Source organism: Cadophora gregata (genome assembly GCF_030347475.1).
Source record: "Cadophora gregata isolate MNR1 chromosome Unknown scaffold_2, whole genome shotgun sequence".
Classification (NCBI taxonomy): domain Eukaryota; kingdom Fungi; phylum Ascomycota; class Leotiomycetes; order Helotiales; family Ploettnerulaceae; genus Cadophora; species Cadophora gregata.
In genome coordinates this window covers 10,948-34,345 of record NW_026695925.1, presented here as the reverse complement: position 1 = coordinate 34,345, position 23,398 = coordinate 10,948, and the positions used below count along the sequence as shown (strand labels likewise).

At 42.4% G+C, this 23,398-nt stretch overlaps 5 protein-coding genes across 5 annotated transcripts; 2 read left to right on the top strand and 3 right to left on the bottom strand.

Annotated features, from left to right (window-relative positions):
* Positions 1-25: 25 nt before the first annotated feature.
* ONS95_007379 (uncharacterized protein) lies at positions 26-2,100 on the bottom strand (the record flags this gene model as incomplete). The annotated part of the gene is made up of 7 exons (XM_058500884.1): positions 26-219; positions 270-371; positions 426-712; positions 783-898; positions 962-1,416; positions 1,466-1,648; positions 1,704-2,100. The coding sequence occupies 7 exons, from the start codon at positions 2,098-2,100 to the stop codon at positions 26-28; spliced, it is 1,734 nt and encodes a 577-aa protein (XP_058362200.1).
* Positions 2,101-3,494: 1,394 nt separating this feature from the next.
* On the top strand, positions 3,495-4,880 carry ONS95_007378 (uncharacterized protein; the record flags this gene model as incomplete). Its single annotated transcript, XM_058500883.1, has 2 exons — positions 3,495-4,079; positions 4,134-4,880. 2 exons carry the CDS (start codon positions 3,495-3,497, stop codon positions 4,878-4,880), a joined length of 1,332 nt encoding a protein of 443 aa, XP_058362199.1.
* Positions 4,881-6,153: 1,273 nt separating this feature from the next.
* ONS95_007377 (uncharacterized protein) lies at positions 6,154-7,262 on the top strand (the record flags this gene model as incomplete). The annotated part of the gene is made up of 3 exons (XM_058500882.1): positions 6,154-6,288; positions 6,347-6,499; positions 6,549-7,262. 3 exons carry the CDS (start codon positions 6,154-6,156, stop codon positions 7,260-7,262), a joined length of 1,002 nt encoding a protein of 333 aa, XP_058362198.1.
* A 150-nt stretch (positions 7,263-7,412) lies between these two features.
* On the bottom strand, positions 7,413-8,480 carry ONS95_007376 (uncharacterized protein). The gene has a single exon (XM_058500881.1). It carries the CDS (start codon positions 8,386-8,388, stop codon positions 7,429-7,431), a length of 960 nt encoding a protein of 319 aa, XP_058362197.1. The 5' UTR covers positions 8,389-8,480; the 3' UTR covers positions 7,413-7,428.
* A 5,544-nt stretch (positions 8,481-14,024) lies between these two features.
* ONS95_007375 (uncharacterized protein) lies at positions 14,025-15,976 on the bottom strand (the record flags this gene model as incomplete). The annotated part of the gene is made up of 2 exons (XM_058500880.1): positions 14,025-14,093; positions 14,198-15,976. 2 exons carry the CDS (start codon positions 15,974-15,976, stop codon positions 14,025-14,027), a joined length of 1,848 nt encoding a protein of 615 aa, XP_058362196.1.
* Between the last annotated feature and the right edge of the window lie 7,422 nt (positions 15,977-23,398).

Genomic DNA, 23,398 nt, shown 5'->3' with positions numbered 1-23,398 from the left:
CATCACTACGATAGCCTATCATCCCTTAGTCCGCCTTTCGAAGTCTAAATACAAGATCCAGCCGTCCCGGGTTCATCGTGAGATTATCCTGCATATCCCGGAAACAACGAGTTCCATCGTCATCTGGCCCAAACTCCACTGTGTACTTGGATATAAGGAGAGCGGTAACGTGTGAGATCTTTCTCATAGCTAGTCGTTGACCGACGCAGGAGTAGCGGCCTGAGCGTGTCAGTATGTCTTGGTATAAAGGAGATGTAGGAGGCACTTACCCGTTGAGAAGGGATTGTACGCTCTCTTGTCGATAACCATCTCAGGTCGTGATGTCCATCGTTCGGGGACGAACTCAGTAGCTTTCTCGAAACAGCTCTCCACTACTAGGTATTAACATAACTCCCCCGAGTTGCTGAATTCAGGAATTCACTTACGTCTGGCAATCGTATAGCGAGGTGCAAATATTGTCGTGCCACGTGGGATGTGTCGTCCAGCGATCGTCAGACCTCCGGCAGGGACTACGCGACCAATACCTGTTGGGAGAGGAGGCCAAAGTCTCAAGGTTTCCATTATCACGCTCTTCAGGATGGGAAGTCTCAATACTGCGAGGAAGTCTGTGACGGAGGAAATCTTTTGGACTTCTTGGAAGATCTGCTCTTGGTACTTGGGATAGCGAGCGAGTTGGGCGAAAAGGGTGATGAGGGCTGTGGAAGTCTGGTCGCTAAAAGGGACACGATATCAGAGAAATGTAATGCAATGCAAGGTTGAGGTGAAGTTGACTTGATACTTACCTGCCAACGATGTTCAACACGAGGGCGTCACCGTCGAGATAGTTTGCGTCCTCTTCTAAGCGTCCTGCGGATGCGCTTAGTAGATACGATGCAATATCTGGGACAGGTGGCTCGTTCTGATAGATTCAGGTTAGTAAACTTGACGGGCACAATGAATAGAAAGGTTGGGCTCGTCTCACCATCATTCTCGTTCTCAGACTGTCTTTGGTGAAGTTCATCAATGACTTCCAGCCGTTGAGTTGCATCATGGGCTTATTCCCGAGTCGTCCGAACCTAAACAAGATCATCAGCATCCTGAAACTCGGTTCAAAGTTACACAAAGTCATGGAACATGATGTTGAGACGGACGCAGCCTGATCGGCAGCGAGTGTGATAAACAAAGGGGGGACTTGCCATGGAATAGGACTCATCGTTCCGAACACGCCCATGAACTCGCGGACTCCCAACACCGAATGGTGGAACTTGTCCTCGACCAACTGGCCGAAAGACTTTCCAAATGACAGATCACTCATCACATCGGATGTGAAGAAGCTGAACTTGGCATACACATTCACGGGTTGATCCACAGATGCAGCTATGAGAAGGTTGAGCTGTTCAGCGTACTTGATGATTCGGGAGTCGTAGTCTCGGACAGCTGGAGATGTTAGTGAGAGTGTCGTTTGGCGATAAAATGGCTCACTTACCACCTGCACTGAATGCTTTGTCCCAGATGCGTCGTCTCTGGTCATGAACAGCCGGACTGCGGATATTGGCGAGGCTTTGGAGGGGATAAAGTCCGTCATACCAGTCGGATCTGGTGCATGTACTTCCAGGACCATTCATAGCGACAAGGGCGTCGGGGTGGAATATGGTTATCTCCTCTGGACCTGGACAAGGTGTCAAGAGGTTTTTGTCAAATGGATACCAGTAGAAGTGGCTTACCCGTTCGCACAAATGTTCCATATCTGTGGTATAGCTTATCCATGACCAGATGGTTTTGTGAGTGTCTGACCTTCCAAGCATGCCAAACTTTTGATACTTTGGCACCGAAGGGTCCAGGAAACCTTTGGAGGCGGTGGAACAGTACTCTGTAAGCAACAATACTCGCAAACAGAGTGCCAAGGTATGCTGCAATAACTTCCAGCTCGGCTTCAAGAGCTACAGATGTGTTCTTGTGGAAGTGCAGCTCGATAATGTACAAGATTGAGAGAAGAACAAGGAATAGGCTGCCATATACTGGGGCCAGCATGTGGTATTCGCCATGGATGAAGTATGTCCAGTGAGATAGAAGCCCTAGACAAGCTGCCCAAAGAGTCTGGGACTGGAACTCATACATCATTGGAAAAGAAGTGCGAACTGCAGGGTCTGGGTTTGGGTTCAGAGGTGGGTGATGAAACAAAAATTTGTTCTGGGAGGAGAATAAATACTCGATGAGACGAACAGAAATGTGCTTCACGACCCTATTCCTGGCTACGTGTCCACGACGAACGGGAGTGCAGTCAGCTCTGGAGGTGAAGCGTTGGATTCATGATGGGAAATGTACAGAATGCCCGACAAGAACAAATTCGAGCAAGCTGAAGTGAATGATGTTCGTAATTAGCTCACCAATCACTAGGAAACAGACTGCCAGTCCCGATATAGGAATCTTTTCTGGGGTGGCAATGCTTATACAGGAAGAAAGAGCGAGCCCTAATCGGATTCATCCACCAAGCTTCTGGCGGAGTCGAGTAGATAGAAACCCAGGTATGAAGGGAGTACTTTAAGTGCTGTGCATGCGGAGTCCATCAATACTAGAGTGCGCAAAGGGATTATTGGGTCTGTACACCGTCTAGGACGCAGGAGGATAGTTACACTACAGGGGGCAAAATACAGTGCGTAGTATTTTCGCTCAGAAATATAATTCAGCAGTTCAGCAGGGATCAACGAAACGTGAATGCCAGTATAAATTCTCATCCACTCAATTAATCTTTGAAAGGCAATGCCGAATTTCGACTAGTGAATCTGGTAGTCGGCTCGGCCCGATGGCTCGGCTGATAGGGTCAAAGGTAAATATTAAACACTGGAATCTAGGGCTCACTGAAGCTTTTCTGATAACTTGTTTGCTCTTTGACAATTCGATGCTATCTTTCCTTGTCTTACTTTCTTCTGCACGAGGGAGGTATCGCTTACTGAGATGGTCGGGTGACTGATAAGGACATGTAGGACATTCGTCTGAGCTTCTTGGGATTAGCGTACATTTTTTAGAATTGCTTTTTGGCGTCGTATGCATAAAATGGTCAAACTTACCTGTCATCGGGACGGGCCTCGCGACATTATCGTCTCGTCGCCATGTGCCTGCAGCCTAGGCGACTTTGTTGCCGTGAACAAGGTGGTCACAGCAGCAGGCCTGAGCCACGTTATGCATGGGTATCAGTTAGGTACGCCTATCTCCCAAATCATCGGACAAGTTTCTATGTAGGCTCGACCGTCGAAGATATCGGTCGAGGATTCGATCAGAAGAGAAAGTCGGTAAGGAGGGACGGTGCCGCCCCGCTAATGATACATTCCGTGGTGTTTGACGCTAGCCGGCTGATGCCGCTACTAAGGTTAAGTACCTAGCTTGGCCTTTCTCTCCTCCTGACGACTTCCATTCTAACCTGATAACAAAACATCTTATAGCAGTCCACCTCTAGCTAGGCTCTCCCGAAGCAGCAGATTTGAAAGAATAAACGTCTGAAGAAGGACGTGAGGATCATGGTGGCTGAACCCAGGATCGAGGGGAGGCCTCTCCTGGAAGACTTTGAGTCTTCAAACGCTACCACAATCACACCAGATGCCGACTCCCATCCTCGGATGACCCTTCGCATATGTGCAGCAATGTACTCGTTCGCTTTCTTAGGTGTGTTTACATCATCAATCGGTGTGATGCTCCAACCCTTGACTCGGCACTATGCCTTGACGGACATCCAAGTCTCTCTGGTCTTTGTGGTCGGCCCAGTCGGTTACGTTATCGCAGCCCAGCTCAGCAGCCCTGTGCATTGGAAACTGGGCCAAAGAGGCGTTGCGGTCATTGCACCAACATTGCATGTTCTTGGAGTTTTGCTCATTGCTACCCACCCTCCATTTCCTGTCGTCCTGGTAGCATTCGCGGCTGTAGCCTTGGGCGTTGGATTCTTGGATGGATCGCTGTGTGCTTGGGCTACAACAGTTCCCAATGCAAATACGGTTACGGGAATGCTGCAAGGGTCATATTCCGTTGGCGCGGCTGTGGGCCCTCTTTTTGCAGGTACGATTCTACCTTCCTTCGGTAGACAATGGTATGACTGGTATTATGTTCTTGTAAGTTCCCAAACTAACCAATGTTAAGAATTATGTCGAACTTACAATCCATAGGTTGCAGCGTCGTTGGCTGAGCTGTGTTTACTGTCATTCGCTTGCAGAAATGAAGACGCAGTAAAGTATCGCGGAGAAAAGCAAGTTGAGAAAACCTCTGTGTGGCATATATTTAGATATCGTGCCACTTGGCTAGTTTCCTTGTACTTCTTCGCCTATGTTGGTATCGAGACCGCCATCTCAGGTTGGACAGTTCCATTCATGTTACGCTATCGACAAGCAACGCCATCGCTTGCTAGTATGTGCTCGTCCGCATTTTGGGGCGCGATGGCTATCGGAAGATTTACCTTGGGTGTCATGACAGACAAACTTGGCGTGAGGCGAGCAACTGTTGGATACTTCATTATCACCATCGTGTTCCAGATTGCTTTCTCTCTAGTTCCTGGGAAAGTGTCATCTGTCGTATTTGTGAGCTTTATTGGCTTCTTTATGGGGCCTATGTTTGCCTCTGGGATTGTCATGGTCACCCGACTTTTACCTCCCGAATTACATATTGCTACTGTTTCATTTGGGGCCTCTGCAGGGCAGATCGGAGGAGCAATTTTCCCGTTCGGTATAGGAGCTTTCATCCAAGGTGTTGGAATTGGAATTTTCCCTTATGCAGTTGTCGTTCTGTCCAGCTTCGCGTTTTTGTCTTGGCTTCCTGTTGTATCTCAACACTCGTTAATGGTATCGCACATGGCTCTTGACGATGAAGAGTATACAGAGTTCGAGCTAGGATCTGAGCAGGAGTCTAGTTCGCAATAGATTCGTTGATATCACAATAATTTTGAGTTTTTATTTGGAAATAATCCATTTCATATCGAAGAATGGATGTAGTGCATTTGTGGTCAGTTTTGCATCGGCTGCCATACGTACACATGACAACTTCATCGGTTAACAAATGCTGCACCCAGGCGCAAAACTCATTTCCATTACCCCTAAACGTTCCAGAGGCTTCGCAGCCACAAACCTACATCATCATCCGACCGACCACGAATGCGATCGCCTCCTGAATACGTCGACTCTATACCGGATGTTCCAGAGAATGAAAGAAACGCGGTGAATCATTCAGGAGAATGTGTCGAGAGGCCTGATTGGAGCGCGGAATCTGCGTCTGGGTTTGGAGCGTGATTCGCCATCCCTACCATAATCAGGATCACACCGGATCGCACTGTTCGGTTGAGATTAATCGCCCTACCGTCCTCCACGTTAGTGATGCAGCACTCGGGCGGCTTCGTCTCTGTATTGTTCCGTGGAAGAGCACTCTTTACTGTCCCCTGTTGTGCCTTGTTCCTCATCTCCCTCCCAGTTATCTGGGTTGTGCTGCGAGGATGGCAGTGAAGAGTGCCAGCTGCACGTGATTGCCCCGTAGCAACAGCCCGAAGCGACGGATAATCAGCTGCTTGGCCGGCCGGTACGGGCAGAGTAAATCCGCCCGTCAACCCTTGCGTCCGTGGAGCATCGTGGACTTGGTTTTCTTTTCTTTTTTGCTACCCAGGAGAACTTGGCACCAGCCATGTTCGGTGGCCCACCAACCCGAGGTCCTAAGGATGCTGGGAGCGGAGCAGATCCAAGTCCCGTGCTCTAGCAGCAGCCATTTCCGGCGACATTGGCAGCAGCTCGGGATTCTATGCTGGACATGACTAATTCTAGCAACTATGGAAATCGAGGAAGCTTTCTGCTACGGATACACAGGCACTTCGTCGATGCAGAATGTACTTAGTTTGCTGCGCAAGGTAACTAGACATGTGAATTTTGACCTCTAGAAATTATGATGTTTGTGAATCGATTCTCCAATAATGAGGAGGGTGTGGGTGTTGTTAAAGCAGCACCTGCGGGATCTTTGTTGGTCAAAGGATGCAAGGGAGTGGTTACTGATGATCACATTTTCATCTTCATCTTCACCCCGCCCTCAACCTTCGCCTTCGAGCATGACTGACCGAGTATTTCCACATGGCTAAACGAAGACACACGCTCACGCTTGTGGAAACGGAGAGGAAGCTGGGATACAAGGCTGATTCCCTCAATTATCCTGAAGATGGAGTGCAACGCTTCTACTCTGATCTCAGACCAGTGCCCAATAGCCCCTACGAGAGAACCAAGAAGGACTTTGAGAAGCTTAATAACCCTAAGGAGAATGATACGATATTGGAGACAGTCCTTCCGGCTCTTGGTGTGCCTCAAGTTAGCTAATTTCTCTGGTCAAGCTCATCGTACTAACGTCGCAATAGAAAATCGCTCATGGCGAGGACACAGTGACGTCCACACGTAGGATGTACGTTGGGCTACACAGTGTTGCCGTGGATATTCACTATGGCTTCGGACTCGAGTTACCGCTTCTATTTACCAAAAATGAAACGTGCAGGGCTATGACCGTCCCGAAGGTACGCACTGTATGCATAATGTTGAACCATAAACTGAATTGATAAATAGTTGCAACTCAGCAGAACCATTGTTTTGGAGTCAATGTTCTTCAACAAGCTCCCAAAAGAACTTCGAGATAAGATATATCTTTTCGCGCTTCCAATAGAGGCGTGGAGCACAGGGCATGACGGCAATTCAGTTGAGCTCGACTTCGCAGGAGGTATTGGTGATCTCAGTGGCTTCTATTTCCCACTGAGCAGCCTAGCGATGCTCCGAGTGAACAAGCAAATGCGTCAAGAAGCACTGCCCTTGGCGTATCGTCGGACCGTCTTTCACTTGGATGATATGGACGATCTCATTAGGCTTCTCATTGCAGTTGGTGATATTGGTCGTGACAATATTGCATCACTGGAGCTTGCATGGCAGAGCAAAACTGACTTTGAGGGTCAATGGGACAAAGATCCGGTCGCTGGCAAACATTCGCTGACATTGCCAAGCTTTCATGTTGGAAAGTGTGTCAGACTGCTCAAGCAGTGTAAGAGGCTCAGAACCCTGCGTCTTTATTTTGAGCGCGACCTCATTGAGGATATGTCTCCTAACGTGTACAAATCTGATCCTGGACTTTGTGACCTTAGCTCTGTCTACGGGATTGACAAGGTAGAGATCTGGGATCTGGGCAATGAGTCACTAAAGGAAAGCGGCTTTGTAGAGTGGCTGAAAGAAGGAATTGAGTTACCTGAAACTACCACAATAGATGAGAAGATAGGCAATTTAGATATATAAAATCATCTCTGTAACGGCTCTAGAAGAAACAGTCCTGGCTAAATAGTTTGACTTAATGATAGAGGTATCTCAATATCCAAGTGAGAACAGGGAGAGTCTTTCACTGATGATTTAGCCTCTATTGCGATATTTTTTTTTTTTTTTTTTTTTGGAAGAACCATTACTATTACAGTGTGCATCTCTTAAAACAGTGTTTCAGGAAGCCAGCCATGTCATCTACTCCCAGTTTTGGATGAATCCAGTGTCCACCGTCTTCATATTCCTTCCACCTGATGTCCTCAAACCCAATATGCTTAATAGTTTGATATAATTCTCGTCCCATTTCTAGGGGTACAGTCTCATCGTCCATCGAGTGCACGAGAAAGATTGGAGTCGTGAGATTATTCCCTATTGCAAGCCTTTCGAACGCAGCGTCTACAATGCTACCATTAGTAATGTTCTCGTTCGGGGTCTCCTTTTCCGGCTCCGTAGGTTCCCACTCCCGACTTCCAATAGGCGGTAGTCGCAGAAGATTTCGTACGGACCGAGATATGTTGCCCTTCTCGTCATGACTTGCAAACATACTTGCAATATCTTCGTTAAACGGGAGCCAGCTACATAGACCAAAGAATCCTCCAAGATTGATTCCGGATGCGACAAGAGCGAGAATAGCTGTAGCACAACCTTGGCTTATTCCGCCGAGAACAATTCGACTTAGAGGAACCATCTTCGCCTCCTCTTGAACAATTCGTATTATCTGCAGAATGCTGTCACTGAGACCTGGGATCATCAGGTCTTTCTTCTGGTTGGGTTCCTTGATGTCCCAGACGTCAAACCATTGCGAGATGATTTCCTCTCCTTTCAGTGCTTCTGCGAACGAGCTATTGCTGAACTCATAATCGCGCTGTGCTGAGTATCGAAGCTTGGCCGTCGGGAACACCCATCGTACCGCTGGAAACAACTCCGCCATGGATTCATTCTGGCTTGATTTGCTGTCAAAGAAGCTCTTCGCCAAATCCTCGCCAAAGTCCTCTCGGCCATGGAGAACGATGACGGTATGGGTATGGCTAGGGGCAGATGGTGGCACCACTGTTGATTCTGTGCTTGGAGTGTCTTCTCCATCAGATATACTATCTAGAAATTGCATTGTTGTTTACCCGAAGACTGTGTTTGAGTTCGGCGTGGTGTGTGGAGTATGCGGCGTGGCCGATTGTTGAACAGATCTGGTTTTTGTGCGACGACAGATTGCAATTTTAGCTGCTAGAAAGTTGGAGTCATGTAAGTACTCGCTTAGGATTTGATTTTGGACTAGCTCCCTAATCTAATGCCCTTCGTCTGGTTTCAGAACTGACCTTTCAATGTAGACCCACGTCACACGCTAGTCGAGACTAGGCGACTGCAGAGCATCCGGTCCTTATAATAGATCACTATAGTGGTTGGAATTATATTAGAGCTTCCTATCAGCTCACTATCCATGAAATGATATGTTTCGGACAAATCTCGTCGTTCACGAGGTGAGGTGCGGCTCTATTTCCTGGGGCAAGAACTACAAGAATTATGAGTTCCAAACATATAGCGCATCAAATGTCTATGGAATATCAATTAAAAATCGATACAGAATGTTAATGTGGCCTTGAAACAATTGATAGGTTACTGATCGTTTGATCAAGACTTTCAAGTTCAGAGATGTTTACACGGAGCCGTATCGCTCCTGCCACACTCATAACGATCTGAGTCTGTCAAATAATTTACCGAGAGTAAGAAACATTCTTGATTGGTATGCATCATTACATCAAGTATTCACAGTAGTAATAGATTTGGGCAATTATTCTCTCAGTGCTAGTCTTTCTCATATTGCTTACTTTCTCTATTTCTCGCTTCTCGGAGCTACAGTATGGCGTAAGTGTGTAGGGCTAAGTCATAGTCATCATATACTAAGTATTAAAAGTAACAGACGATCCATCCATTCTCCCGTTCGATTCCGATCTTCCTCTAGACCTAGCCGAAGGCTGTCACGATCTCCGCCTCGTTTCCCAAGATTCCACCGTAGCAATGTCGATACTTGCATCGATGTAGCTGTATATAAGACCGGCCACTGGGCTCTATACGTCATTCCTCCCCGCGGCCATACTACTAGCCTGCACCAAGTCAACAACAATGGAGATAGACGAGGATACTATGTCAGTCGCCCTCGGTGGAATTGTGTACCAACCAGATCCAACCTTCACCAGGTGACGATATTCGCCGGAAGAATTCGTTGGGAACACCTTCGACGTGTTCGTAGGATTATAAATGGATGGCCAGTGAATAATTCTCGACGTGATTGGAACTGTCGTCACTGGGTTTCGGAGATCTTGAGACACTTGATACGAAAAGGTTGGCTTCTGCCAAGAAGAAGAGGCTTAAAACGTTTAGCGAGTTTTATCAACGGAACGCCTGTATCATAGTTCACGAACTATGATTGTATTCGCGTTTAGATAAGAACAGAATGAGATTAGATTCAGTCTAAACAGCTTTGTTTTGAAATAGTATAATCCCTACTAGACTGATACTAATAGATTAAGACGTCGTATAAAAGTAATAGACATTGTCTACAGACTTGATAGCTAAAGCAAAACGAATACATATCATTCAGACAGAGTATACGTTATTCAGACCCGGAATTTGAATTTCCCAAAAAGCAAGAGAATTGTAGATGAGTTCAATGAATATATGTCCATTACGCCAACTAGTTTGCAAAGAAAATTGCTCTATGCCAAAGAACGTTATACATGTAGCCAGACCTCGGGCTGTTTCCCATTGGCACACTCGCCACGTGAAAGAAGTCGAGTTTCTGAGTTGTCTACAAAGACATGCCCAGCGTACTTTCGACCATCGCGATAGCGAAATTCTTGGGGCAACTTCGTCAATTTCGGCGGAGGAAAAGATATGGGTTTGGTTGACTCACCCTGGTCCCAGTCGCAGGTAACGTGCATCTGCAGGTAGGGTTAGGGTTTGAGGTTTGGGTTATATTTGTTTCTAACTACGCTAGCTTGCGACGAGTGTTTTTATCTCTCTCTAATAGTCTTGAAATACAGAAGGACTATACTAATAATACAGAGGGTAAGAGCAGGGTAAGTGGAGTGTGTACCAAAGGGTAAGTAAAGTGTGTATCAGAGGGTAGGCGTAGTGTGTACCCTTTGCCAAAGGGTAGGTAGAGTGTGTGCCAAAGGGTAGGTAAAGTGTGTACCAAAGGGTAGGTGTAGTGTGAGTCGCAGGGTAGGTAGAGTGTGTACCATAGGGTAGGCAGAGTATGTACCACAGGGTAGGTAGAGTGTGTACCAAAGGGTAGGTGTAGTGTGAGTCGCAGGGTAGGTAGAGTGTGTACCATAGGGTAGGCAGAGTATGTACCAAAGGGTAGGTAAAGTGTAAGTCGCAGGGTAGGTGAAGTGTGTATTGCAAGGTAGGTAAGGTGTGTACCATAGGGTAGGTAAGGTGTGTACCAAAGGGTAGGTGTAGTGTGAGTCGCAGGGTAGGTAGAGTGTGTACCATAGGGTAGGCAGAGTATGTACCACAGGGTAGGTAGAGTGTGTACCAAAGGGTAGGTGTAGTGTGAGTCGCAGGGTAGGTAGAGTGTGTACCATAGGGTAGGCAGAGTATGTACCAAAGGGTAGGTAAAGTGTAAGTCGCAGGGTAGGTGAAGTGTGTATTGCAAGGTAGGTAAGGTGTGTACCATAGGGTAGGTAAGGTGTGTACCAAAGGGTAGGTAGAGTGTGAGTCGCAGGGTCGGTAGAGTGTGTACTATAGGGTAGATAGAGTATGTATCACAGGGTAGGTGAAGTGTGAGTTACTTAGGGTAGGTGAAGTGTGTGCCGTAGGGTAGGTGTCGTGTGTGCCGTAGGGTAGGTGTAGTGTGTGTTATAGGGTAGGTGTAGTGTGTGCTGTAGGGTAGGTATAGCGTGTGTTATAAGCTACCTACGTGCTAGAATCGAGGTTGCAGCGATTCCTCGAGCCTGAGTTAGGGTGCTAGCGATATACCCGTCTAACCACTTAGCCCTAGAGTGCCCTAATAGGCCCTGTAGGGCCTTATAGGTCTTCGCTGTTTCGGCTTCCATTAGGCCTCCTGCCGAGAAGATCAGGGGGTGAAATACAGGGCCTAAGTCGCTGTATTTAAGCCGTTTAGCGTTTGCTGCCTCTGATAGCGTAGCATAGGCTTCTTCGCGTGCTGAATCCTTGTTGATTGCTACTATTTGAACGTCGTAATAGTGCCTAGAAGTACCTATAAGCACTGAAAAATCCGGTCGTTGGCTGTTTTCTAGGGCTATAGGCGTTCTAGCTGGCGTAGGCTCCGATTCCACTTTAAGGTCTTCCCGGCTAGAAAGGGTAGTAATAAATGCACGGGTAACCTGGTTATGGCGTATAATCCAGCGTTGTTCAGCACCTCTACAGGTGTCTTCGTGGCCTATTTGAGGGTAGGCTCCACAGGCGGTACAGGGCGAAATAGGGGGCTTTACAGGGAGTAAGAGCCTAGTCCGTAGTGCTTCGGTAACTGTAGAATCCGCTAAAAGGTGGTGTTTTTGCGTGGGCAGGGTTCTAAGCCAGTATCGTCCGAGGTAGCTAGCGTTCTTAAGCTTCGATTTTAGCGCTTGTTTTGATAGGGTAGGTAGAATCTTCTCTTCTAGGTCTTGGTTAACACTAGAGAAGACCTCTTAGGCTGTCGGTACAGGGCGTCCAGGGGGTTCCGGGTAGAGATTAGGGCATATAGCCACTAGAATCGATCGAGAGGCTTCCTTAGCTGCCCTATAGAGCCCTGGGGCTAATAAGGCGTGTATAGGGAGCCCTAGGCCTCCCTCTCTCACTGGAAGAGAGAGTAAAGCCTGGCGAATTAGGGTAGTCTTCTCCCCTGGCTCCCTAGCGATTAGGGCTTGTACAGCGTACTTGATTCGTAGGTCCGCTAACCTCCAGAGGTCTAGTAGGTCTTCCGAGTACAATTGGCGCTGTAAGTGTCGTAGGAGTAGGTGTATACTACCCCGTAGGAGTAGGGTAGCGTGTTGTTTAGGGAGGTCTCGTAGGGTATATAGCGCTGTAGCGAGAGTGTCGATTTTCCCCTGGAGGAACGTTCGGCGGTGTGCTACAGGGCCTATAAAGGTCCCTAAGGCCTTAAGTCCAGTGGTTTGTAACTGGGAGATAGGGCTTTCGGTGCTCTTTTGGCGGTTAAGAGCTACTGGAGAGTCCCTGAAGGCTTCTATAACTACAGGGAGTAGTGCTGTAGTTTCAGGGCTAAGGATATAGATATCGTCCAAATAAGCTATAATTGTAGCCTTCGGTAGGGTCTTTTGGAGGTGCTCTAGCAGGGGGCGAATCGCTAGAGAGAATAAGAGGGGGGCAATAGGGTCTCCTTGGCGTACTCCTTCAGCGCTTGCTAGCGTGTGGCCTTCGTTTGTTACTAGCACTGAAGGCTGGTTATAGGCCTATTTAGCGGTCCGATAGAGGGTAGGGGCGTATTTAGCGACTGCGGCCGCTATTGAGGTTCGTCCGATTCGGTTATAAGCGTTAATAAGGTCTAAGGAGGCGATTTACTGAGTTTTTAGGGTATTTGGGCCGGTAATAGCGTCGTCAAGGAGGAAGATTATAGGCTCTACACCCCCTGGGGTGCTAACGCCTAATTGGCAGGGTAGAAGCATAGACGGCTTGAAGGAGCTGATAAGGATCGCTTTTAGGGCTACCTTATAAATAAGGTCCCCTATAGCGATCGGTCGAACACCTCCGTCAGGCTTCTGAAGGCCTATAAGTCGGGAAGCACATAGGAGGTCGACCCCTGGAGCTGTACCCTGTCGAATTATATTCGCTAGGTGTGTAAGCGCTATAGTTACAGGGGAGTTTTCCGAATTTAGCGCTATATCAAGTAGCGGGCGGGTCCAGCCGCTGAGGCCAGGGGCTTTCTCTCTATTAATCGATCGAATAGCCTGTCGTATCGTTTCAGGGGTGATATTTTGCCCCGGGGAGGGGTTAGCGTTACTGAAGGGGTTATTATGCCCTATAGGGTGCTTCGAGTATAGCGTATTTAGCGTCTCTGGAGTGCTAGGAGCTAGAGGCGTAGGGTCGATTAGGGCTCTAGAGGCACGCCCTATATAGCCTTTTTCCAGAAGCTTAGTCGCTCTTTTGGCGGGGGAGTCGTTTGAGGGGGTAGGGGGTTCAGGGGGAGGTCCCTGAGTTTCAGGGATATCCGGTATAGTCGTAGGGTAGGCTTTCAGCGTTTTAGCGAGCTCTTCCTTCTGTAATCCTAGGCCGAGAACCCTGGGAAGCAGTAAAAAGTCCAGTAATTGCTTCTCTCTAGGCTGCCGTAAGAACACTAAAGCCGCTCGATTAGCGGCCTCTGTAAATAGCGCTGCTTGCCTGGCGTGGAGACGTGTTTCAGGGACCTTAATAGTGCTATATCTCATGAGGGATTGCATATAGGGGTTTCTTAGCGCTGAGCTTATAGCGTTCAAGTGGTCTTTAGCGCTCTCGTCTAGGGGTGTAGGCGCTGAGGAAGCCTGTGGGTGTAGGGGTGTAGGTGCTGAGGTAGCCTGAGGCTGGGGGCAGTGGATCGATTGTTGTAATCCAAAGGGTAGCTCAGATGTGAGGGGGTCGGTAGGGCGTTTTAGTGTTGACGTTCTAGGGCGTTTAGGCGCTGAAGATGCTGTGCCTTGTGTTGATATAGGGCGTTTAGACGCTGTAGGCCCTATAGTACGGCCCTGGAGTGTTGGGTTACAGGGTAGGCTAGGTGTGGAGGTTTCGCAGGGTAGGTGAGTTGTGGTGTTTTTAGAGGGTAGGTGAGTTGTGGTAGTTTTGGAGGGTAGGTGTGTTGTAGGGGTTGTTGGGGGAGAAGAGCTTATTATTATAGGCTCTTTAGCGTGAGAGGGTGCTGAAGCTTGGGGAGCTTTAGGGGGTGGTTCTAGGGGTGAGTAGCTTCGGTTGCTTATAGGGGAGCCTACTCGTGATAGTCGAGGGAAGTAGGGGCTATCAGAGGGTAGGCTAGGTGTGGTAGGCGTCTTATCGGTAGGTGTAGTTGGTATAGGCGTTGAGATAGCGTCTTCAAAGCTAGGGGTAGGGGACGATAGCGCTGTAGAGGCACTATAAAGATCTTCGTCGGACGAGCTGTCTTTGATTATAGGCTCTATAGGCTGCGTAGGGCCTATCTTTTGGCGTGTCGTAGGGCGTTGAGCCCCTGGGGAGGGTGTTCTTGCAGGGCGTTTAGTGGACGGCTTCGGGGGTATATAGCCTGTAGCGACGATTTGGGCGTATATAGGTGACGTAGAGCCTGTAGGCGTGGGGGGTCGAGAGCCTAGGAGGGAGTCTGGTTCAGGGCCTGTAGGGCCGTCGTACGCTGGGAGTATAGCGTCTACTTCCCCTGGAATCGAGTACCAAATACCCCGTGGGGTCTGAATCCTTCGGGTGCCTGTAGGGAGGTCGGGGCCTAGAGCCGTCGGGTACTTGGAGCCTGTAGGTACTGACGGTACAGGGGTCTTAGAGCCTGTAGGTGCTGAAGGTGCGGGGTACTTGGAGCCTGAAGGCGTAGGGTGCTTAGAGCCTGTAGGTGTTGAAGGTGCGGGGTACTTGGAGCCTGAAGCCGTAGGGTGCTTAGAGCCTGTAGGTGCTGAAGGTGCGGGGTACTTGGAGCCTGGAGCCGTAGGGTGCTTAGAGCCTGTAGGTGCTGAAGGTGCTGGGGTCTTGGAGCCTGCAGGTGCTGAAGGTGCGGGGTACTTGGAGCCTGGAGCCGTAGGGTGCTTAGAGCCTGTAGGTACTGAAGGTACAGGGGTCTTGGAGCCTGAAGCCGTAGGGTGCTTGGAGCCTGCAGGTGCTGAAGGTGCGGGGTACTTGGAGCCTGAAGCCGTAGGGTGCTTAGAGCCTGTAGGTGCTGAAGGTGCGGGGTACTTGGAGCCTGGAGCCGTAGGGTGCTTGGAGCCTGCAGGTGCTGAAGGTGCGGGGTACTTGGAGCCTGGAGCCGTAGGGTGCTTAGAGCCTGTAGGTGCTGAAGGTGCTGGGGTCTTGGAGCCTGCAGGTGCTGAAGGTGCGGGGTACTTGGAGCCTGGAGCCGTAGGGTGCTTAGAGCCTGTAGGTACTGAAGGTACAGGGGTCTTGGAGCCTGAAGCCGTAGGGTGCTTGGAGCCTGTAGGTGCTGAAGGCTTAGAGCCTAGAGGGGTGGCGGTAACTTGGGCGTAGGTAGGCGATTTAGGGCTATTTGGTGCTGAAGTTACAGGGGACAGAGAGCCTGTAAAGCCTGGGTAGATATCGAATGGGGGGCTTGGTAGGGGTGGAGGGGTACTGAGATTTCGGCTTGTAGGTGCTGGAGGCGACTTATACAGGCCTGTAGCCCCTGGAGCTGTAGGGTATTCAGAGCCTGAAAGGCCTAGAGAGGCTCTGGCCTTAGGGGTAGCGGCTCGAAAGGGTGCTAGTAGCTGAGGGAAATCGATTACAGGGTAGGGGGTGCCTATAGAATCGTCGATTTCAGCGTCTAAGGGTGCTGAGGCAGAGGGGGTAGTATGGATTCGGTGCTGCGTTGATACCCTAGAGCTACCGGTGATTCCGTGGATTTTAGCGCTATGAGTCTTAATCCCGTGGGCTCCTTTACACGCTGTAGCACAGGTAGGGCAGGGAACAAGGCCTATAGGCTGTAATTGAAGCTCTGTAAAGGAATCAGTAGGGTGTTTTTTACGAATATGATCGAGAATATCGATATATTCATTTTTACACGCGGGGCATTCGAACGGCATAGTAAAAGAGGGGTAGAGGGGTAATTGCGGGGTAAAGTGCGGGGTAAAAATCAGGGGAAATATGAAAACTTAGTGATTTATCAGTAGAATTGCGAGATAACTTATAAAAGTGATGATATCTCGAAAACTAGCCGGTAGAATCGATTTTTAGACGGTGGAAATTGATCCTTAGGTGCTGAAATAGGGGGGTAAGTAACGAATTAACGGTAAAAAATCGGAGAGGGCGACGGTGAGGTAGGCGCTAGTAAGGTAGGCGCCGGTAAGGTAGATAGGAGAGGCCTAGGGTAAGGCTTAGGGCAGGGATAAGGTAAGTATAGGGTCGATAATAGTAAAGTAGTTGAGAGAGTGATAATTCAGAAGGATAAAGTGAGAGAGTAATAAGGTAAGAGAGTAATAGTTTAGAAAGATAAGGTAAGAGAGTAATAATAGTCGAGAGAGTGATAATCGTCGAGAGAGTGATGATAGTTAAGAGAGTGATGATAGTTAAGAGAGTGATGAAGAGTGAATAATCGAAAGGGAATAGCCTTCTATATAACCCTAAGTCTGACCCTAAGCTCGACCCTAAGCTCGGCCCTAAGCTCGACCCGAAGTCCGACCCTAACCCTTAAAATATTAATTTCAAAGTATCAGTTATAAGGTTTAATCTATTGATTTCAAAGTATTAGTTATAAGGTTTAATCTATTGATTTTAAAGCATCGGTTATAAGGTTTAATCTATTGATTTCAAAGTATTAGTTATAAGGTTTAATCTATTGATTTCAAAGTATTAGTTATAAGGTTTAATCTATTGATTTCAAAGCATCGGTTATAAGGTTCAAGTTTTGATTTCAAAGCTTCGGCTCTAATAAATTTTATTCACCTTAAGTATAGCCCTATCCTCTACCCTATCCTTCACCTTATCTCTTACCTTTACCTTTATCTTTATTCTTTTACCTTTGATTCTTCGATTATCCTTTGATTTTCAGCCTTATATCTAGCCCTATCCTCTACCCTATCCTTCACCCTATCCTTCACCCTATCCTTCACCCTATCCTTCACCCTATCCTTCACCTTATCCTTCACCCTAAGTAAGGTTAATATTACTACTGTAATATCCGCTGCGCTAGTAAATTACATAGTATCTATTAGATACTATGTATCTAATTAACCTTATCCTTAACCCTAAGTCTGACCCTAAGTGTGACCCTAAGTGTGACCCTAAGTGTGACCCTAAGTGTGACCCTAAGTCTGACCCTAAGTCTGACCCTAAGTCTGAATATTATATTATATATAATACAAAGGGCTACGCCCTGCACGGCTTCGCCGTAAATTTGACGGTATAATAGGTATAATCGACCCTAAGTATGACCCTAAGTCTGACCCTAAGTATGACCCTAAGTATGACCCTAAGTGTAACCCTAAGTGTGACCCTAAGTCTGAATATTATATTATATATAATACAAAGGGCTACGCCCTGCACGGCTTCGCCGTAAATTTGACGGTATCTTATATATATAACGGCTTCGCCGTAAATTTGACGGTATAATAGGTAAAATCGACCCTAAGTATGACCCTAAGTATGACCCTAAGCCTGACCCTAAGCATTATATATAATATATAATATATAATAAACAAGGCTACGCCTTGCACGGCTTCGCCGTAAATTTGACGGTATAATAAGTGAAATTAACCCTAAGTATGACCCTAAGTGTGACCCTAAGTGTGACCCTAAGTCTGACCCTAAGTGTGACCCTAAGTCTGACCCTAAGTCTGAATATTATATTATATATAATACAAAGGGCTACGCCCTGCACGGCTTCGCCGTAAATTTAACGGTATCTTATATATATAACGGCTTCGCCGTAAATTTGACGGTATAATAAGTGAAATTAACCCTAAGTATTACCCTAAGTATGACCCTAAGTGTGACCCTAAGTGTGACCCTAAGTCTGACCCTAAGTATGACCCTAAGTGTAACCCTAAGTGTGACCCTAAGTCTGAATATTATATTATATATAATATAAAGGGCTACGCCCTGCACGGCTTCGCCGTAAATTTGACGGTATAATAGGTATAATCGACCCTAAGTATGACCCTAAGTCTGACCCTAAGTATGACCCTAAGTATGACCCTAAGTGTAACCCTAAGTGTGACCCTAAGTCTGAATATTATATTATATATAATACAAAGGGCTACGCCCTGCACGGCTTCGCCGTAAATTTGACGGTATCTTATATATATAACGGCTTCGCCGTAAATTTGACGGTATAATAGGTAAAATCGACCCTAAGTATGACCCTAAGTATGACCCTAAGCCTGACCCTAAGCATTATATATAATATATAATATATAATAAACAAGGCTACGCCTTGCACGGCTTCGCCGTAAATTTGACGGTATAATAAGTGAAATTAACCCTAAGTATGACCCTAAGTCTGACCCTAAGTATGACCCTAAGTATGACCCTAAGTGTAACCCTAAGTGTGACCCTAAGTCTGAATATTATATTATATATAATACAAAGGGCTACGCCCTGCACGGCTTCGCTGTAAATTTGACGGTATAATAGGTATAATCGACCCTAAGTATGACCCTAAGTATAACCCTAAGTATAACCCTAAGTGTGACCCTAAGTATAACCCTAAGTGTGACCCTAAGTCTGACCCTAAGTCTGAATATTATATTATATATAATATAAAGGGCTACGCCCTGCACGGCTTCGCCGTAAATTTGACGGTATCTTATATATATAACGGCTTCGCCGTAAATTTGACGGTATAATAGGTAAAATCGACCCTAAGTATGACCCTAAGTATGACCCTAAGCCTGACCCTAAGTATTATATATAATATATAATATATAATAAACAAGGCTACGCCTTGCACGGCTTCGCCGTAAATTTGACGGTATCTTATATATATAACGGCTTCGCGGTAAGTTTGTAACGATAGTTAGGGTGATAGTTAGGGTGATAGTTAGGGTGATAGTTAGGGTGATAGTTAGGGTGATAGTTAGGGTGATAGTTAGGGTGATAGTTAGGGTGATAGTTAGGGTGATAGTTAGGGTGATAGTTAGGGTGATTAGTTAGGGTGATTAGTTAGGGTGATTAGTTAGGGTTAGGGTTAGGGTTAGGGTTAGGGTTAGGGTTAGGGTTAGGGTTAGGGTTAGGGTTAGGGTTAGGGTTAGGGTTAGGGTTAGGGTTAGGGTTAGGGTTAGGGTTAGGGTTAGGGTTAGGGTTAGGGTTAGGGTTAGGGGATTTATATTTAGAATATATAAACCTCTGTTTCTTATACTTATAAAGGCTAGTTTACTATTCTAATATCTATTTACTAATATATTAGTTAGTTTTTTATATTAATTCCTTTATCTAAGAGTTAATATATTAATACTAGCTTTATAGCGCTGAAGTTAAGTATATATTATACGTCTTTAAGAGTTAGTCTATTAATAGTAATATCTTTATAACTTTTAGCTATCGAATATAAATTAGTTATTATTTTAATATATTTAGTATTACGCTAGCGCTTAAGTTACTTAAACTTAGCTAGAACTTTATTAAAGTAGTAAGTAGCGCTAAAGTTGATTTTTTAGATAGATTCTATAATAGAGATTATTAATAAAGTATATTCTATATTTTTAATATAATAAATCTCTTCCGAAAGAAATACAAGATAAGTATTATTATCTTTAATTTCTTCTACTTTATTAGTATTATCTCTTATATAAGTATTCTTAGCTTTCGTATAGTTTATATACTAGTAGCTATAGCTTTTATATTAAGTATACTAATTTCGGCTTAGTTTAGTATAATTTTCTCTCTTTTCTACGCGCTTTTTATATTTCTATTAGCTACTACCTCTATTATTATTATTCTATTATTCTTATTCTTTTTTATTCTTATATATATTACCTCTCTTATATAAGTAGCTTTTACTCTTCTAGCTTCTATTATCTTTACTACTTCTTTTTCTATTATAGCTTTTATTCGTATAGTTTATAGTATTATTAGCAATTATAAGTCGAAGCTATTTCTTTTATTAAATCTGATATTTATTAAGCTTTTATATAATATCTCTAAGATTTAAGTCTTACGATTCTAAAGTAAGTGTTATAATAATCTAAGCTTCGAATATTAATAGAGACTATAATAGCTTAAGATATATATCTTTATTAGTAAGAGGCTTATTATTACTACTAAGCTTTACTTTAAAGAGTAAGAGTCTTATAATATAGTTCTAAAGTATTTTTTCCCTTAAGATAAACCTTATCTTAAAGAAATCGTTTCTTATATTAGTAAAAGTAAAGCTCCCTTAAACTACTTTACTTTTATTAGTATAAATAGCTTCTTAGAGAGACTTAGTATTATTTAATTTAATAATATCTCTATACTTAAGAAAGAGAAGCTTTAAGATTAAGTTAATAACTATTTTAAAAGCTTTCTTCTTTTCTTTAGTATAAGTATTCTATTAATTAATATTATTTAGTACGTTAACTATAGTAAGAAAATAAATAAAGAACTCTAGCTCTAGTTAGCTCTTATTTAATCTTAAGCGCTTATTTAAAGAAGTTATTAAACTCTAGTAGAGTTTTACCTTTAGAGGCTTTAGTAATAATAAGAATTAGTACTTTTAATTAAAATAATATTATAGTATAATAGTAGATATACTAAGAGTTAATAAAGTAAAGATCTTAATAAAAATAAAGTTTTAAAGTCTTATATAATCGATTTAAATTATTATTATATTAAAATTATAGTTATATAAGGAGCTACTATAGAGAGAGAAAATCTCTTATATAAAAAGGTAGTATACTTAGTAGTATGGCCTATAGTACTAAATCTACGCCTATAATCCCTATATTTCTAATAAAACTAACTCTTTAGTACAACTAGTACAGAAAACCTAACGAAGTAGTCGTATATTAGCTTAAGTAAGAACAAGTATTAGAAAAAGTTCTAGAGAGAAAGTTTAAGAAGCCTATAGCTAGTCTATCGGAATAGTTCTCACTAGAGAAATACCGTAGCATTCTACTTACAAAGTCTATAGATTACTTAATAAGTACCTATAAAGCACCTATAAAGTACTTATAATTATATTTATTTAAATAGAGCAGTAGGACTACGTACCTAAAGTGGGCTCGCTCTTTCACGATATTACTATTCTTGGAGCTAGTGCTTTTATAAGATTTTTATACTTCGTATAGCTATGTTTCCTAAGTAAAATAATCTGCCTTTTATAGTTACGAGGTCTTTTTTATAGCGGCCCTCTATAAGCTCCGGGGCCAAGGGACCTCGCTTCGCTATAGTCTAGTAATTAAGTCGAATTATTACTCGCAGGCTTATACTAATCTGATATATCTAATTAGAACCTTACACGTGATAGTATTTTTTAAAATCAGATCTATAAAACATATAATATAAGATAGATTAAATATTAGTTCTACTAAATTCTCGCGCTTATATATAAGACAGATTAAATTTCGGATTTAAAGTAGCAGAGAAGATTAAATTTTTAACTTTTACTAAGCGTTTTCCCTAGCTCTCTAATTAGCTAATAATATTTTCTAGACTATATAAGCTAAAAGATCGTATATTCTTATTAACTAACTCTTCTACCTTATAGCCTAAGGTAGTACTAAGGCTAGATCTACTTTACGTCCGATATAAATATTATAATAGCTGCCTTATATTAAGTATAATAATAATAATAATAATAATAATAATAATAATAATAATAATAATAATAATAATAATAATAATAATAATAATAATAATAATAATAATAATAATAATAATAATAATAATAATAATAATAATAATAATAATAATAATAATAATAATAATAATAATAATAATAATAATAATAATAATAATAATAATAATAATAATAATAATAATAATAATAATAATAATAATAATAATAATAATAATAATAATAATAATAATAATAATAATAATAATAATAATAATAATAATAATAATAATAAATTTAGAATCAATACTATTTATCTTAGAGATTCTTATTAACTATAAGATTTCTTTAAAAGATATTAAATAAATTAAGTAATTTAAAAGTAAATATATCTTATTTTAAGATATAATATAGTAGTAAAGCTTTTTACTAATATAAATTAGTACTAATTCTCTACTCTCTTAGTACTCTCTTAGTTATATTTTATATATAGTATTATAAATATATTAATTATTAAAAAAAGTTAGTAAGAGACTATATAAATTTAAGAGTTTTAATAGCTCGAAGTATTAATATTATATTAAGAATAAGAATAAATATAAACTTATAAGTATCTCTTATTTAAATCTTATTTATAACCCCTTTAATTATAACTCTTAGTTACTAATAGAAGTAAATCTTAATATATATAGCTAACAAATATTATACTTTTATTAATATTTTTATTAATAAAGACTAAGTTATCCTTAAGGAAGCTATTATTACTCTTTAAAACGTTATAATTATTATTAAAGCTCTTATACTAAAGGACGTACTATTAGTTATATTAATTATATTAGTAAAGATATAAATCTTTATAAAGCTTAAGTTTATAAGAATATACTATAAGCCTCTTCTTTAGTTCTTTATTTACTACTTAAGATATAAGTTTAAGGCTTTAATATTATTAAAAGTTAAGTTTTAATATTATACTATTACTAATAAGTTAAATATAACTTCCGGTTAATAAATTATTATAAAGTAAACTGCATAAGCTTATTATTCTATATAAGCTTTCTTATAATCTCCTTTAGTAATACTAACTTACTTAAGCTTTATATTTTAACTCTTTTAAGATATATAAAAGTTACTCTCTTTTATACTAATAATATACTTATTAAATATTAATAATCTAGATTAATTTAAAACTTATATTAGTTAAGTTATAAAGCTAGTTTAATTAATTATTTTTTATTCTTTTATTAAGAATATCTTATCTCTTAAAATAAAAGTATTATTTATTTATATTCTTATAATTCTAAACTCGTTAGTTCCTTTAGTACTTATTAAAAGGTATAAGTTATAAGTTAATATCTTTATTTAAAAGCTCTTTATATAGTACTTATAATATATATTAAACTAATAGTTTTTAGACTTAAGTATATTATATAATAAAAGTATTACTATAAATATTATATTAAGTGAAAACTTATTAATAATCTCTTCTAAGAATTATATAAATATCTTATAAAGAAGCTTTATTACTACTTAAGTATAAGCCTAAGTAATATCTTATATTATTAGCTTTAATTTAAAGCTATTCTAAATATACTTTAAATAGCTAAGTATTATAACTAAGTATATAATAAGCCTCTAATTAATCTATTAAATTATTAATAATTAAGTTAAGATCTTTTATTAACTCTTATTATTAAAGTATTAAATAATAAGCTTAGATTTCTTATATAAGCTTACTATCTCTTTACTCTTAACT

Coding starts and splice junctions, on each gene's coding strand:
- ONS95_007376 (XM_058500881.1), bottom strand. CDS start 8,388: ATGCAATTTCTAGATAGTATATCTGATGGAGAAGACACTCCAAGCACA.